Source organism: Danio rerio, chromosome 2 (assembly GCF_049306965.1).
Source record: "Danio rerio strain Tuebingen ecotype United States chromosome 2, GRCz12tu, whole genome shotgun sequence".
Taxonomy (NCBI): Eukaryota; Metazoa; Chordata; class Actinopteri; order Cypriniformes; family Danionidae; genus Danio; species Danio rerio.
The window spans coordinates 61,922,485-61,941,008 of record NC_133177.1 but is presented as its reverse complement, the minus strand read 5'-3'; the positions used below and the strand labels follow the sequence as shown (position 1 = coordinate 61,941,008).

Sequence of the window (18,524 nt, the reverse complement as noted above, 5' to 3'; positions counted from 1 at the left end):
AACTCAAAATGGCTTTTAAAAAATTAAAAACTGCTTTTATTCTAGCCGAAATAAAACAAATAAGACTTTCTCCAGAAGAAAAAATATTATCAGACATACTGTCAAAATCTCCTTGCTCTGTTAAACATCATTTAGGAAATATTTAAAAAAGAAGAAAAAAATTAAAAGGAGGGTGAATAATTCTGACTACAACTGTGTGTATATTTAAGTAATGAAAATGGCTTTAGGTTATTTAAGATGAATGACAATCAGACTTTATACTGTAGATTGTTAGTGCATAAGAAACTACAGTGCACAACTTGCACAGATCTTACTGATTTTTAATTAGAGCTTTTACTTTGCATTTGTAATTTATATTGATTATTTATTATTTTTAATCTATATTGTGATAATTGTATGCTGTTTTTATTCTCTCCTGAGGTTTATTGTGATTATGATTTATTATGATGTTTTCACTGTATTTTCCTGCAGGACTCTGGAGTTTTTGATGCGTCATCTGGTCAAAATGTCTACTTTTGCGTCTGAGACCAACATGCATTCCAGAAACCTGGCCATCGTTTGGGCCCCGAACTTACTCAGGTGTGTGTGTGTGCAGTCATTCTAGCCATTCTTTAACATTTATACTGCATTTATACATTAATAAAGCAAAAAATGGAGGAAAAAAACATTAGAATAAATATACAGTGACCTCTTTTGGCGCTTTATCTTAGATTTTTAAAAGAAAATACTATTTATTTTTGCTTGATTTAATATTAAAGAGTTGTTGTGTAATGTTTTTTCCCACCTATGATATGTTTTAAGAGCCAGAATTGTTTTATACAGTTTTATATACTGCCAAATATACATACAGAAGCCTGTAGGTTGACCACCCATTTTATTTTGCATTGGAAAGCGCAGTATTTAACTTGCATGTTGTATATGTGTTTGGATTAATTATTGAATCTAGTAAATGTATTTACCTGTTTTTACCTTTTCCTAAATGTATACCTAACCAATCTGATAGACACCTGTCTAAAATGTAGAGCAGATGATTCCCTGAATTTAAATCACATGAGGAAGTAAAGAAGTTATGTTGTAATTGTGTTTTCTGGAAGGGCACAAAGCATATAAATGATCAGACAGGCAGAATACATGTTTTTATTTAGCTATGTGCAGTTTCAGATTGTGTTTTACTGTCTCAAATAGTCACACACAAACTTAATAATCCTCCCATTTCAGTTTATTTGCTGCTGGTTACGCTGGAAGTCTGTGTACTGCCAAAGAATACATCCCTGTCAGATTATGCCTCAACTCATTCACCAGTATGAGGAATATTGAGTGCATTATTCAGTAGTAACATTAATATTTAGAGGGGAAATAGATTAGATTATTCAATCAAGAATACATTTTAACGAAGGAATGATTAATATGGCAGGTGTGTCATTTTTGGGTTACCACTCACACATTATTTGGGTTTTTGTCTGCATTTTTGCTATAAATGATTGCATGGTAATTCAGATCGAAGGACATCGAATCGACGGGATTCAACGGCACCGCGGCATTCATGGAGGTTCGGGTTCAGTCCATCGTGGTGGAGTTTGTTCTCACTCATGTGCCTGAACTCTTCCCTGAAACAGGTGATTCATCTTCATTAATAATGCGCCATTGTTTTCTTATGCAGAATATAACGATGAGTGTTTTTGTCTTGTTTTATATTACAAAACATAAAAATTATTAAATCTTTACATTTACTTGAGAAGCATAATTACTTTAGAATTTTAATATTTGTATAATTTTAAGAAATTAAAAAAATAATGTGTGAGTTTTAATATTAAACAAATGTCTGTCAACTAGGTCTGAAATAGTAACTTATTTCAAAAGAAAAACAAGCTTCTCAGCCCAACTGGTAGATATTTTATTGATATTTTGCTCACAGCTGATTGGTGAAATCTCAGTTTGTGATCTCCAAGCCAGAACATAACCTGAACAAAACCTGAACATAAACCGAAGATAGCCAAAACATAACCTGAGCATAACCTGAGCATAACCTAAACATAACCAGAATATAATTAGAACATAACCTGAACATATCCAAAATATAACCTGGTAATAACCAGAATATAACTTGAGCTTAACCCATACATAGCCAAAACATAACCAGAACATAACCTGAACATAAACCGAAGATAGCCAAAACATAACCTGAGCATAACCTGAGCATAACCTAAACATAACCAGAATATAATTAGAACATAACCTGAACATATCCAAAATATAACCTGGTAATAACCAGAATATAACTTGAGCATAACCAGAACATGACCCAAACAAAGCTAAAACATAACCAGAACATAACCTGAACATAACCAGAACATAACCTGAACATAAACCGAAGATAGACAAAACATAACCAGACCATAACCTGAGCATAACCTAAATATAACCAGAACATAATTAGAACATAACCTGAACATATCTAAAATATAACCAGAACATAACCTGAAAATAAACCAAAGATATACAAAACATACCCTGATCATAACCAAAATATAACCTGAGCATAACCCAAACATAACCAGAATATCACTTGAACATAGCCAAAACATAACCAGAAAATAACCTGAACATAAACCGAAGATAGCCAAAACATACAGACCATAACCTGAGCATAACCTTATCATAACCTGAACATAACCAAAACATAACCAGAGTATAACTTGAACATAGCCAAAACATAACCAGAATATAAACCGAAGATAGCCAAAACATAAACAGACCATAACCTGAGCATAACCTGAACATAACCAGAACATAGGTAAAACATAACCCAATCATAACCCCAAAATAGTCAAAATATAGCCAGAACATAACCAAAACATAATTTGAACATAACCTGAACATATCCAAAACATAACCAGAACATAACCTGAACATAAACTAAAGATAGCCAAAACATAACCAGAACATAACAATAATATAACCTGAACATAACCCAAGCATAACCAGAACTTAAACTGAACATAACCTGAGCATAACCAGAACATAACATGAATATAGCCAAAACATAACCAAAACATAAACAGAACATAACCAAAACCTGAACACAACATGAACATAACTATAAAATAACCCAAACATAAACTAACAAACTCACTGAATTTTAATTTTGTATTTATTTTTTATTCATAAATCAACCTGACTTTATCTTAGCTAGATTTGCCATTTATGTTTTTACGTTCAAACTTGTTTGAGTTTCTTGTTTCTGTTGACCACATAAGAAGATATTCTGAAGAATGTTGCAAACTGGTAGCCGTTGAGTCCCACATTACTTGATTTTTACAGTTCGAGTGGCAAACATTTTTCAAAATATACATGTTTGTATTCAGCAGAAATATGCTTAAGGAGCACTTAAGGGTGAATAAAAATTTGTAAACATTAATTTTTGCATAAACTGTCCCTTAAAAAAACGCTTAAATATACAATAAGTAAAACCAATATTAATAACATTTTTTGCAGTATGTACCAGTGATCTGATGTTGTTTCGACTGTGTTCATGCAGGTGTAAGCATGGAGCGCCGCAAGTCTCTGCCGTCTCCTTCAATTCTGTCCAGTCAAGACGATCACTTCTTCAAGTCTTTACCCTTAATTAGTTCAGGAAACCTCAGTCCCGGAGATGGACCTCTACCCATGAGACCCTACCACGCCATTATCGACGGCACTGACAAGTAAGACTTAGAGAAAAAATAATGTATTTATTTCTAATATTTTATACCTGTCATGCGGAAATAAATATAAGCCTGAAACCACCAGTAGGTGGCAGCACATAATGGTCTTAAAGTGCGCATTAATTCAAAATATAAGATGTTTATTTTGTTAGTGCACATTGTTAGTTTTAGAATTAAACTGTGTGAGTTAATTATGTGGAAAAAACTGTTTGTTTTGTTATTCTTTAATCAAAATTTGCTCATCTGCTTTCTCTCTGAAATGGCAGTCCTTCTCTGATGATTCTGATTAGGCGAAATATGCTTAGCCACGCCCCTCCACCTGTTAGTTTGCTAAGAGTGAAAAATGAGAGGCGGAACCCATAAATAAACCCCACCTCCTATTTAATTCATTCATTTTCTTTTCAGCTTAGTCCCTTTATTAATCAGGAGTCACCACAGTGGAATGAACCACCAACTTATCCAGTATATGTTTAACGCACCGAATGCCCTTCCAGCTGCAACCCAACACTGGGAAACTACCATACACTCTTACATTCACACACATACCCTACGGCCAATTTAGTTGATCAATTCCCCTATAGCGCATGTGTTTAGACTGTGTGGGCACCCAGAGGAAACCCACGCCAACACGGGAAGAACATGCAAACTCCACACAGAAACGCCAACTGGCCCAGCCGGGGCTTGAACCAGCAACCTTCTTGCATTGAGGCTACCCACTGCACCACTGCACTTTATTTTATTAATCACAATGTTGGTGCCAAACACACATACAGTATCTCTAAATGTTGTGACTGACCAATTAGAATCAAGAGAGCTGTGTAATAATCGGAATAACACCCGGCTGGATGTACATTATCCCTTATTTACTCTCTTCTGTGTTGTTTTCAGGAGGAAAGGCTCCCTCAAAGGCAGAAAATGGAAATCCATCTTTAATTTGGGCGCGCGACTCCACGACCCGCGCAAGAAGAACAAATACTGTCCTAAAGGTACCGTTGACAGATTTACAGTGCATTCTGAAAGACTCTAGATTCATAATTTTTTGCATTGCATGTGTAAAGTCAACAAGTATTCTCCCCGATTGTCACTCTTCTTCACTGGTGTTTGTGTTGTGAATGCACAGATAAAGAGAAGACGAGCCTCAGGCCTGCTAAGAGCATGGATTCGCTGAGCACAGGTACTACTGCACTCGAAGGTATGATTAAACTATGAAGACTAGATTGTATATACCCGATTATATACATTTTACACATTTTACTGTTTAGTAGTAGTAGTATTTATTATATGCAAATGTATATTTGTTTTATTAAAAACAAGCTTAGGTTTGTCCACGTGCCAGGTTTTAGATCATATGGGGCACAGCATGTGTATTAGGATATAACTCAGTTGTTTGAACACACTTCATTATTATTGTTCATTTATTTGTTTGCTGGAAATTAGAACCGAATTTAGAAATAGTTTTGATACAAATCTTTGCACTTAACAAACAAAATAAATTATGTATAGGCTAATGGATATCTGTGCATACAACACGTTTCCCTATCCACGAAAGAGAGAAAGTGAAAGTAAAGGCAGATTGGAGGAGGCTCATTCTCTCATTCTCGTGCTGCAGATGCTCTGTCTAACTGTTTTCTCTCTAGTGAAGGATTTAGTTTTTACACTTATAATGGGCCCTATACACCCGGCGAAATGCAGCGCAAGGCGCAACGCAATTGTTGTTTGCTAGCTTCAGCTCGACGCAAGAGTCATTTTGACGTTTTGCAGCACGCTGTTTAAATAGCGAATGCATTTGCGCTCATATGTGCGTTCTGCTCTAAAAAAGGAGGCTTGTTTAGGCGCATTGCTGGCACGTTGCTATTTTGAGGAATTAAAATAGACTGCACAATAGACCAGCTGAGAGGAGGTCTACAGTCCAGCACAGAGTGTGTTAGTTGTGCGCCAAACATTGCTTAATACACACAGGATGTACAGCAATACGCAAATATCTTTACAAATGAAAAAGAATTAAAGGATTAAAATATTACAAAACATATTATTTTCTAGCCTACATCAATATAAACACCACTGCCTTCATGTCTTCTTCATCTCGGGAGGCTTTTTCAGTTTAATTATGACGATTTGCTTTTGTATAATGTTATTATTATTATCAGTATTCTTTATTATATCCATATTTATATTTGTTTTATTAAAAACAAGATTCGATTTGTCCACCTGTCAGGTTTTAGACCATATGGGGCACAGCATGTGTTTTAGGATATAACTCAGTTGTTTGAGCACACTTTGTTATTACTGTTCATTTTTTCGTTTGCTGGAAATTAGAAATGAATTTAGAAATAGTTTTGATACAAATCTTTGCACTTAACAAACAAAATAAATTATGTATAGGCTAATGGATATCTGTGCATACAAGGTTTCCCTATCCATGAAAGAGAGAAAGTGAAAGTAAAGGCAGATTGGAGGAGGCTCATTCTCTCATTCTCGTGCTGCAGATGCTCTGTCTAACTGTTTTCTCTCTAGTGAAGGATTTAGTTTTTACACTTATAATGGGCCCTATACACCCGGCGAAATGCAGCGCAAGGCGCAACGCAATTGTTGTTTGCTAGCTTCAGCTCGGCGCAAGAGTCATTTTGACGGTTTGCGCCATGCTATTTAAATAGCAAATGCATTTGCGCTCATATGTGCGCCCATAGGCGTTCTGCTCTAAAAAAGGAGGCTTGTTTAGGCGCATTGCTGGCACGTTGCTATTTTGAGGAATTAAAATAGACTGCACAATAGACCAGCTGAGAGGAGGTCTACAGTCCAGCACAGAGTGTGTTAGTTGTGCGCCAAACATCGCTTAATACACACAGGATGTACAGCAATACGCAAATATCTTTACAAATGAAAAAAAATTAAAGGATTAAAATATTACAAAACATATTATTTTCTAGCCTACATCAATATAAACACCACTGCCTTCATGCCTTCTTCATCTCGGGAGGCTTTTTCAGTTTAATTATGACGATTTGCTTTTGTATAATGTTATTATTATTATCAGTATTCTTTATTATATGCAAATTTATATTTGTTTTATTAAAAACAAGCTTAGATTTGTCCACCTGTCAGGTTTTAGACCATATGGGGCACAGCATGTGTATTAGGATATAACTCAGTTGTTTGAGCACACTTTGTTATCATTAATCATTTATTCGTTTGCTGGAAATTAGAACCGAATTTAGAAATAGTTTTGAAACAAATCTTTGCACTTAACAAACAAAATAAATTATGTATAGGCTAAAGGATATCTGTGCGTACAACACGTTTCCCTATCCACGAAAGAGAGAAAGTGAAAGTAAAGGCAGATTGGAGGAGGCTCATTCTCGTGCTGCAGATGCTCTGTCTAACTGTTTTCTCACTAGTGAAGGGTTTAGTTTTTAAGCTTACAATGGGCCCTATCATACACCCGGCGCAATGCAGCGCAAGGCGCAACGCAATTGTTGTTTGCTAGCTTCAGCTCGGCACAAGAGTCATTTTGACGTTTTGCAGCACGCTGTTTAAATAGCGAATGCATTTGTGCTCATATGTGCGCCCATAGGCATTCTGGTCTAAAAAAAAGAGGCGTGTTGAGGCGCACTGCTGGCGCGTTGCTATTTTGAGGAATTAAAATAGATTGTTCAATAGACCAACTGAGAGGAGGTCTACAGTCCAGCGCAGAGCACGTTAGTTGTGCACCAAACATTGCTTAATACACACAGGATGTACAGCAATACGCAAATATCTTTACAAATCAAAAAGAATTATAGGATTAAAATATTACAAAAATTATCATTTTCTAGCCTACATCAATATAAACTCCACCCCCTCCATGCCTTTTTCATCTCGGGGGGCTTTTTCAGTTTATTCATGACAATTTGCTTTTGATTAATGTTATTTTTACTATAATGAGGAGGCTCATCTCTCATTCTCGCGCTCCGTCTAACTGTTTTCTCACTAGTGAAGCTTCAGTTTTTCCACTTACAAAGTCGTCATGTAAACAGCAAATGGCGCGGCACAGCTGACTCTTAAAGGCAATGGGAGACAAGACTCTGATTGGTTCATTCTCAAAACACACCCAGAACTCATTAAGAGAATAAGCTCAACACTGTTAGACCATGCGCCACGGCGCAGAGAGTGTTGTTCCATCCTTACAATAGCAAAAGTGAATTCTGACACGCTCTTAATGCTTTTGCGCCCTGCGCTTCAGACTTTGCACCTAGATCGTTAAAATAGAGCCCAGTGAGGGCTTAAAAACAGAACAGAAAAGAATAAATTACTTTAAAATGATAATGTTAGGACCTGAAAATGTATGCAGATCATGACCCCCTTAACACATTCAAATGCACATAACAAATTTTCAATAAACCATTCAAGTCTCTCAGTCATTGACTTTTACTAAAATGGTCTCATTTACATTTACCTAGTGCTAAAAATTGTTTAGATGAAACCAGATAGATTAAATTTGCCCACTTTATATTGCCTTTATTTTCTTGCTGCATATGTTTTAACTTTGTTCGTTGCCAGCCTGAGTTAGCAGCTATCATAAATAAATAAAACTACTTAATTACAGTTCATAACAGTAATTATTTACTGTAATAATTTTTTTTCAGTTTTAAAATTAAATAAGCTGTATATTTTTCTCCCATCAGACTCGAAGCCTCCTCAAGCTGCTCTTCCTCCTCTAGTTCTGTCCTCAGCCTCTGGCAGCTCAGAGGGCGTGGCCTCATCAGGAGTGGGCGTTGCTTCAGCAGGAGGGGGCGTGTCCAGTGGATATGCTGTGACGTACAGGCGAACAGGCGGAGCTCAGGTCAGTGTGGTCAGTGCAGGAATTCCCGGCTCTTATACTCGTCTGGACTCAGCGGGCGGAGCCGAGGGGCCGGCGCAGGGCGTGGCCAAATCTCCTGCCATCAGCAGCAAAGCTGAACGCCGTGCCGGGATGCACATTACAGGACCGTTTTCAGTGACCGTCCCGCTTCACATCACCTCCGGACTGGCTCTCGGGGTCCTGCACGGCGGATGGAACGATAAAGAGCAAACGCAAGATGAAGACGTAAAGAGCACAGACGGGGATTCACAGAGCAAGAACTGCGATCAGAATGAAGCCAACAGTTCTGTGGAAACTCAGGTGGATTGTGGGAAGGATGTGATAGAAACTGAGGGAAAATCAACAGACGGCAATAAAGCAGAGACAGAAGATCTGAACTCAACTCAAGAGTCTGTGAAGGACAATGTTGAAGATGTAAAAGGCAAAGAGGAAACTACAGAGGAGGAGTACATGGGTAACGTTTGCTTATTTACTTGTGTTTTATTATGTGTAGAATCTTGAAAGGAGAGCTGTTATGCAAAAAGTTCATCAGAGGGGGAAAGCCCCGCCCACTAGTGCCCATCTCATTAGCATAAACAGCAGCCCTGAGTGAGAAGCAGCCGTCTGTCCATTCGCCATTAGAGTGTTTGAGCTGCTGAAGATGATTTCAGCATAGACTCAGAGGATTATAGATGTGGAGTTTTAGATGAACAGCGACAGGAGCGACACAGACTGACAGAAGCATCAAGCACACACTCACACCTGACCAGCACTGAGAACACACACACTGCTGTTTTACATCAGTCACTATAATAATGCACATGCATTTGTAGCTCCGCCCTCTTCTAAAAGGAGCACAATCTCATTTGCATTTAAAGTGGCAGTCACCAAAACGCCACAATTAGGATCAAAGCCTGAAAGGGTCAGTTTCAGAGAGATGGAGAACATTAGAGTGTGTGATATTTTCAGCTCAAACTCAAACACACACACTCTAGAGACAGCAGAGGTGTATTTTACGTCTTGTAAAAAGGGGCAGAATAGGTCCACTTTAAAGACATGGTATAAAAATAAAGTTAACTAATAATTTATTGTTATTAGTATTAGATTATCATTAACTGATTTGCATATTCAAATGATCACACACTGTAAAATAGTTATTGCTTGCCTTCACTTTTGGTAACACTTTAGTTAAGTTTACAGTTATGCAAATCAAATGTGTGATCAGAATATAGATATTAATAAAAGTGTAAAGTTTGCAGTGTCTAATCAGAATATGGGATTAAAAATATAAAGTTTGGTGTGTGTGATCAAAATAGAGTTTAAATTAAATGCCAATGTCAGTTTTATTGATATAGCACTATTAAACACAACCAGAGGCTGACCAATGTGCTGCACAATACACATCACAACAAAGAAAATATAAATAAGTAGAACTAAAACGGACAATTTTCATTGATTAAATACCTAATCAAACAGTGTGTTTGCCTCAAAGCAAGAAGGTCGCTGGTTTGTGTCCAGCTGGGTCAGTTGATGTGTCTGTGAGTTTGCATGTTCTCCCCATGTTGGCGTGGGTTTCCTCCGGGTGCTCTGCTTTCCCCCACAATTCACAAAACATGTGGTACAGGTGAACTGGGTATGCTAAATTGTCTGTGTATGAGTGTGAATGAGTGTGTATGGATGATTCCCAGAGATGAGTTGCGGCTGGAAGGGCATCCGCTGCCTAAAACATATGCAGGATAAGTTGGCAGTTCATTCCGCTGTGGCGACCCTGGATTAACAAAGGGACTAAGCCAAAAAGAAAATGAATGAATGAATGAAACAGATCTAATACAGAGGCTGAGGACTCCACAACCTAGACCTAACTTAAAGAGTTTAGGCGCATCAGCCAATGTTTAGTCGCACCCACCAATTATGAGCACCGTTACTACAAGTTTTATACAAACATATTTATTGCATTTAAAATCAACACTAATCAAACTAACAAGCAAAAAAAAAATATATATATATGCAAGCGTGAGGAAAATATGTCTCAACAAAATCCTGTTATCACAAGAAAATAGATTTTTATAACAGAACTGAGTGACTAAAGCATACACGAGCGCTCACCGGCCCTGCACACACTGCTGGACATGAATGAATCTGTTAACGGTATAACTGTGCTGTTCTCACGGGTGCTGTCTGATATTGCACTGATGCTTTTGACATATACTGTACCTTATTATATGCATATGTCATGTTAATAGCAATACCGGTCTTTTTATGAGTAGCGATGTTAGTTTACTCAGTGTAAGCCCGTTTGTGATGGTGTACGTGGTGTTAAATTTGACATATATCTGCCTTTTGCACGGCGGACAGCATCTGGCGATTATATGAAGGATTAAACAGAAGCTCTCGTGCTAGATGTGGCAAACAGTTACCTGAAAACTCCATCCCACAGACTTTTTATAGCGGACTTGAAGCCAGTGGAAGTCTTTTATCCACTCTTGGAAAAGTGTAGATGGTGGATTGACATTCAGCACATGATCACTAGTAAACTGTGTCATTATTTGTAACTTTAGATGTTTTCTAAAACTAAATCTGTCAGTGTTATCTTCATTCTCATCTTCAGCGCTTCACATTTTCGCGGTAGGAGCTCTCTCTGTCATCCCAAGCCAGAAGGCGCTGAGTGATTGACAGCTGATATTCAGTGCTAGAGCAGTGGTGGGCCAATAAGAAGAGCGTGAAGGCGGGGCAAGCATTACGGACTTGGCTTTGTTTACTGCAGCAAGTCGACATGACAACTGTTTTAAACCATTCCTGAGCGCTGCGTTTCAAGTGCAGACAAAGAGCTTAGAGATGCGTTCTGCGTGAATGTCTCCCGAATCCGTGCATCTGGTGAATATTTTGCAGTGAAAACTGGTCGCACACAACAATTTTTTGCACTCGCACACATGCTCCCAAATATATTTTGAGGTCGCATAGATAAAATTTTGGGCACATATGCCACCAAAATGGTTGCAATTTCGAGCCCTGTGGTGTAATGTGGTCATGTTTCTTGGTTCCTGTTAAAAGCCTTGCAGCAGCATTTTGGACAAATTGTAAACAGGTTTTCTGACTAATCCCAAAGTATAATAAGTTGCAATAGTCCAATCTAGTGGTAATAAAAGCATGATTTATTAATTTACTCATTTTCTTTTCAGCTTAGTCCCTTTATTTATCTGGGGTCGCCACAGCGGAATGAACCGCCAACTTATCCAGCATATGTTTTACACAGCGCATGCTCTTCCAGCCACAACCCATCTCTGGGAAACATCCATACATATTCATTCACACACATATGTAACGGAGGCCAGCTAGTGTGTGCTGTGCAGGTAAACCTCACTCCTCTGACCTCTAAAGGTGCTCTAGCAACAGACGCTAGAGGCCATGGACTTTAGCCTCCTTAGTAGAGTAACCGACTCCCATTCGGAAGGTTGCCAATTTGAAACCAGCTTGGAGCAGGTTGGGTGGCGCAGGACCGGCGGGTTTACATTGGTGTCGTGACCCAGATGGGAGTGAGGTTTAGGGGTGTGTGTGTATCAGAGGCAAACTAGTAATGACTGTGCAGGTGAACCTCACTCCTCTGACCTCTAAAGGTGCTCTAGCGACAGACGCTAGAGGTCATGGTCTTTAGCCTCCTTGGGAGAGCAACCGACTCCCATACGGAAGGTTGCCGGTTTGATACCAGCTTGGAGTGGGTTGGATGGCGTAGGACCGGCGGGGTTACACATACACTAAGCACAACTGTGGGGGAAACCGGAGCACCCGGAGGAAACCCACGCGAATGCAGGGAAAACATGCAAACTCCACACAGAAACGCCAACTGAGCCAGCCGAGGCTCAAATCAGCGACCTTCTTGCTGTGGGGCGACAGCAATACCTACTGCGCCACTGCGTCAACAAAGCATGGATTATTTTTTCAAAATTATTTCTAGATAGAAAAAATGTAACTGTTTTAAAAGTCAAAGCTGAATGATGCAAGATTTGACCACTGCATTTATTTATCTGTTTATAATGTGTAGCAAACATAACCAGAACACACATACAGTATATATATATATATATATATATATATATATATATATATATATATATATATATATATATATACATACATACAATTGTGGTATGTAGATGCTGCTTCAAAATTAAATCCTTAAAACTAAATCCTTAAATCCTAAATCATTCCCACATGTGAAGGAGCACATTGTTTCCTCATGTTTTGAGCTGACTAAAATTAAATAAGACTAACTGTGATCATTTCTCCTCAGACATGAGAGCACACGTCCAGCAGACGCCGGTCAGTCCGATTTATTGTGAGTTTCAAGAACAGGAGCTGGATTTGCAGGAGGCTTTCGGGTTTCTGGACTCGATGGACAACTCTGTCTCAAACCAGGTGTGTTTATATTGATCTTATTATTTATATTGATCTTAATATTATCATTATGGGGGATTGTGTGTAGAATGTTGAGAAAATCAATCAATTTAATCCATTTTGGAATGAGGCTGTAACATTAAAACATGTAGAACAAGTCAAGCACTATCAATACTTTCCTGATGCACTGTATATGGAGCTGAGAAGAAGGGGGCGGGGCATCTCAGACAATAGAGAGCATTTGATTGGTCAGAAGATTTGATGAGCAACTGAAGCTGCGTCCCAAATCGCATACTTATGCACTATTCTATGCCATTTTGTAGTATAAATAGTGTGAGTAGTGTTTTCACACTGAAAACTCTAATAATAATAAGTGCACTTTAATTACCCGGATGATGCACTCATTCAGCTGGTATAATGAAGTGTGTAATGATGGACACTTCACACACTCAACAGCTGCAGGTTTGCTTGCGTAGCGGAAGGGGCGGAGCTATCGGGCGCACATGTTGGATAACTTTATTTATTTTGGATGGTGAAAGCAAAATTCTCCTACGAGAGTGATTATAGCGCCTCCCGATGGTGAATGCAGTTATACTCACGGCAGGTATTATTTGATAATTCGGTAGTTTTTTTCACTGATTTGGCGACCGTCAAACGTCATCAGGGAAACGGTTTGAATTTCCGCTTAGTAAAAAAACATTAGTGTGCCATTTGGGACGCCACTACATACATATACTATACTGTTGAGTGTGTAAGTGCATAAGTACATGGTGCATTGGTATAGTGTGCCATTTGGGACGCAGCTTGAATGTATGAGGAGACGGCAAGTAAATCATCTATCAATTTAGGCGGTAGAGCCAAACTGCAAGCTTTAGATGTTCATGACAGGTTTATATCTCCTACATGTGGATGTTCTCGCCGTTTTGAAGCAAAATAGCTTACAGATATCCTAACATACTTAAACTAACATCAAAGGAGAAGCACTGTAGTAACGAGACCAGCAGCGTGTAAGTACATTTAGACTTGTTTTCAGTTGTTTGTGTGTGGTACTAGAAAATTTACTCACTGTTTCCTTGGTTACTGTAAGAGCTTGTGTGTGTAGCACCCCCCGCCTCAGTTTCTGTTGTTTTTACTCTCGAGGCTTGTCCAAGCGCCAAGTAAAGGGTATATATTCAGTGCACTAGGTTTAGTTAGTAGAAGAAGCACTTCAGCAACGAGACCACCAGCGTGTAAGTACATTTAGACTTGTTTTCAGCTGTCTGTGTGTGGTTCTAGGACATTTAGACTTGTTTTCAGCTGTCTGTGTGTGGTTCTAGGACATTTAGACTTGTTTTCAGCTGTTTGCGTGTGGTTCTAGGACATTTAGACTTGTTTTCAGCTGTCTGTGTGTGGTTCTAGGACATTTAGACTTGTTTTCAGCTGTTTGCGTGTGGTTCTAGGACATTTAGACTGGTTTTCAGCTGTCTGTGTGTGGTTCTAGGACATTTAGACTTGTTTTCAGCTGTTTGCGTATGGTTCTAGGACATTTAGACTTGTTTTCAGCTGTCTGTGTGTGGTTCTAGGATATTTAGACTTGTTTTCAGCTGTTTGCGTGTGGTTCTAGGACATTTAGACTTGTTTTCAGCTGTTTGCGTGTGATTCTAGGATATTTAGACTTGTTTTCAGCTGTTTGCGTGTGATTCTAGGACATTTAGACTTGTTTTCAGCTGTCTGTGTGTGGTTCTAGGACATTTAGACTTGTTTTCAGCTGTTTGTGTGTGGTTCTAGGACATTTAGACTTGTTTTCAGCTGTTTGCGTATGGTTCTAGGACATTTAGACTTGTTTTCAGCTGTCTGTGTGTGGTTCTAGGATATTTAGACTTGTTTTCAGCTGTTTGCGTGTGGTTCTAGGACATTTAGACTTGTTTTCAGCTGTTTGCGTGTGATTCTAGGATATTTAGACTTGTTTTCAGCTGTTTGCGTGTGATTCTAGGACATTTAGACTTGTTTTCAGCTGTCTGTGTGTGGTTCTAGGACATTTAGACTTGTTTTCAGCTGTTTGTGTGTGGTTCTAGGACATTTAGACTTGTTTTCAGCTGTTTGCGTATAGTTCTAGGACATTTAGACTTGTTTTCAGCTGTTTGCGTGTGATTCTAGGATATTTAGACTTGTTTTCAGCTGTTTGCGTGTGATTCTAGGACATTTAGACTTGTTTTCAGCTGTCTGTGTGTGGTTCTAGGATATTTAGACTTGTTTTCAGCTGTTTGTGTGTGGTTCTAGGATATTTAGACTTGTTTTCAGCTGTTTGTGTGTGGTTCTAGGATATTTAGACTTGTTTTCAGCTGTTTGCGTGTGGTTCTAGGACATTTAGACTTGTTTTCAGCTGTCTGTGTGTGGTTCTAGGACATTTAGACTTGTTTTCAGCTGTTTGCGTATGGTTCTAGGACATTTAGACTTCCACGAGTGGTCTTTAATGAACCTAAAAGAGCACACGTCACTCCGCTGCTCATCCGTTTGCACTGGCTGCCAGTTGCTGCTTGCATTAAATTCAAAGCTCTGATGTTTGCTTACAAAGCGACTTCTGGCTTTGCTCCTTCTTATCTGCTCTCATTTTTGCAGATGTACAGTAGGTGAGAGTTCAAAGTGGCTTTTAACGCCGCGGCTGGTACCGCCGCCGTTTGAAATAGGTGCCGCTCTGTTTTTAGTGTATGACCGCAGTTTGTGAATGAGCCGCCAGGGGGCGCAAAGGGACGGGATGCGAACGGACAGAAATAGATCATACAGCTACTGTGCTTGTAAATGATATTAAACAATAAGTCAAAGCATTATAATTCCTTCATTAATCATTTAAAATTTGTTAACACGCTTTATTGTAAACTTTTTAAGTGCAAAGAGGATTCGTTTTGGAAAATAGAATTGAAGAAGTAAAAGACAACTAAAATGAAAGCACAAACATTTAGTACAAATAAGTAGTCTTAAATAAATAAATAAATAAATAAATAAATAAATAAATAAATAAATAAAGCAGCCTAAATATAGAAAGATGTTCAGTGTTTGCTATTTTGATAGGACTAAGACAAGACATTTTCATTTATGTTTTATTTCTGTTTTTATTTCCATTTTCGTTGTTGATTATATTTTACTATCTTATTTATGTCTCAACAATTGTACATAAACGAATAATAAACGAATAATGAAAATAAATGAATAATGAAAATAGGCCTAAATAAATTATTTATTTAAAGACATTGCCGTACAGTACGTGAAACACTGAGAAAAATAAATTGACCTACCTTAAGCAGATCACTAAAAGTATAATAAAATTATTTTTGCCGCAGGACATAAATTAAGTCTTGCAGGTTTATTTTTAATAATTTAGTTTCAGTTCTGTTCATTTTTTTTTCAAAACGTCAATGTTCTCCTTTAAAGTAGCTATAACTGTTGTTTTGTTTTTTTGTTTTTTTTTTTACTTATGGCTCAGTATGTTTTGTATTTTAACTTCATATTCAGTCACCTTGCAAATGTGTGTGAAATATAATGCCGCATAACCGCGGAAAAAGAAGAAAAAACTGTCGAAGGTTAGAGCTAATTCATCAAAATAAGCTATATTAAAATACAACATTTATGTTAATACAGGCAGAGTGTGAACAAACTCAAGGCTAAGATATGCGCTTGCCTTTTAATGCATTTGCGGCCTTTAGGCTACAGGCAACACATTATGTTAATGATGTAAACTTAGGCTAAAACTTACCATTGATAAACGTGACCTACCTCAAGCAGATCACTTAAAGTATAAAAAAATAAAGTAGGCTATATATATATATTCTTAATAAACTTCACAGCCACAAATATAAAAACAACTTGTATTAAAACTGGGCGAGGATTAGAAAGAATACGATGCTTGTTATATATAATTTAAATTTTGATTCCAATTTCTGCAAGCACATTTTTTCACTCGCTACTCTGCCAGAAACTTCGCCGCCGGAGAGCACCTCAATAATGTAAACATTTGTTTAAAGATGGAGCGCAAGATGTGCCGAGTGGCAACATGTGAAGAACGATGGCAAAGCTAAGTGTGATTATTGTAATAAACTAAGTTATAAAGCAGAGTCCCGACCAACAGGACTAAGCATATGCGGTTGGCTCATTCTTCACGAATATAGAATTAAAATAATGGCGCGTTAGGTTCACTAAGCAGCGCATTCTCTCCGCCTCATCGTTTAACCAGCGGGACACGCTGCTGAAGCAGGAGAGACACTCCGTCATTCATAATCTTAGCTGATGTCGGAGTCGAAAGAATATATCAAAGAGGAATTTTCTTTTAACAGTCCCGATATGTTTAATCTTTTTATTTTATTTTTTTTTCGTGTCATTTCTCTTCAGCAAATTAGATATTTTTTAAAGCTGCTTGATTCTTTTAAAACCGAAAGCAGGGCCCATAGTGTTTTTCCATAAGATACTCCTTTATGAATGTTTTAATTTTTTTATTAAAGTTTTTAATGTGCTTTTTGATAGTTTTATTTTATTTCAAGCAGCATCTAAATGCGAATTTATCCTCAAAACTTGGCATGAGAGCGATGCAAGTCATGTGTGGCATAATTGCCTTTTTTCCCTGCGCGTGCGAGATCAATTTCTGATCTTTTTGCAACTAAAATGAAAGCATAAACATTCAGTACAAATAAGTAGTCTTAAATAAATAAATAAATAAATAAATAAATAAATAAATAAATAAATAAAGCAGTCTTTTAACCTAAATATAGAGAGATGTTCAGTGTTTGCTATTTTGACAGGACTAAGACAAGACATTTTCATTTATGTTTTTATTTCTGTTTTTACTTACATTTTCGTTGTTGATTATAGTTTACTATCTCATTTTATGTCTCAACAATTATAGATAATAATAAACGAATAATGAAAATTAATGAATAATGAAAATAGGCCTAGATATATTATTTATTTAAAGACATTGCCGACATTGAGCTTAAGTTGAATGCAGCTTCATCAAAAGCAGAAAAAAATAAAATAATTTGACCTATTTTAAGCAGATTATAATAAAAATATTTTTGCCGCAGGACATAAATTAAGTCTAGCAGGTTTGTTTTTTTAATACTTTAGTTTCAGTTCAGTTTTTTTTTTCAAAACGTCAATGTTCTCCTTTAAAGTAGCTATAACTGTTGTTTTGTTTTGTTTTTTTACTTAATGGCTCAGTATGTTTTGTATTTGAATTTGACGCGTCAGAAAAAAAAAAACCGCTGAATCTCTGCAAATATTTGGTTAACTTATAAAACAAATGTATGGTTTAGTGATGTTAGTAATGCATAGAAAAATGCAAAGCAGAATTATTAAAGTTATTATTTCATTGATCTGAACATAACCATTTATAATATAATTACTAACCCGTCGTCTAAAATATTAAAATAATAAAATAGTCTATTATTTTATTCATGGCTAGAGCTTGATTAAATTGATTAACAAGCCATGTGCTTTTGTTTGTTTGTTCTCGGTACTGGGTATACGCAAAACATTTTCTAAAATGTCAAGCAGTATTTGTCTATAGAGCAGCATTTTGCTAATTATAATAGTCCTTTATATTTATATACATGTGTTTTTGCATATTCGTTATTTCACTTGAT

The 18,524-nt window shown here is 37.3% G+C and overlaps 1 protein-coding gene across 4 annotated transcripts in view; it reads left to right on the top strand.

Moving 5' to 3' along the window:
* si:dkeyp-68b7.12 overlaps nucleotides 1–18,524 on the top strand; it is a 45,095-nt gene that overhangs the window by 13,780 nt on the left and 12,791 nt on the right. For 2 of the 4 annotated variants that reach the window (XM_073932192.1, XM_021468383.3), the window contains exons 6-12: nucleotides 472–579; nucleotides 1,498–1,616; nucleotides 3,539–3,704; nucleotides 4,593–4,690; nucleotides 4,825–4,878; nucleotides 8,366–8,995; nucleotides 12,809–12,933. In XM_073932192.1, coding sequence (XP_073788293.1) covers nucleotides 472–579; nucleotides 1,498–1,616; nucleotides 3,539–3,704; nucleotides 4,593–4,690; nucleotides 4,825–4,878; nucleotides 8,366–8,995; nucleotides 12,809–12,933 — 1,300 coding nt within the window. Of the gene's footprint in view, nucleotides 1–471; nucleotides 580–1,497; nucleotides 1,617–3,538; nucleotides 3,705–4,592; nucleotides 4,691–4,824; nucleotides 4,897–8,365; nucleotides 8,996–12,808; nucleotides 12,934–18,524 lie in introns of all 4 variants that reach the window. The other 2 variants (XM_073932185.1, XM_021468381.3) reach the window with 1 other exon arrangement.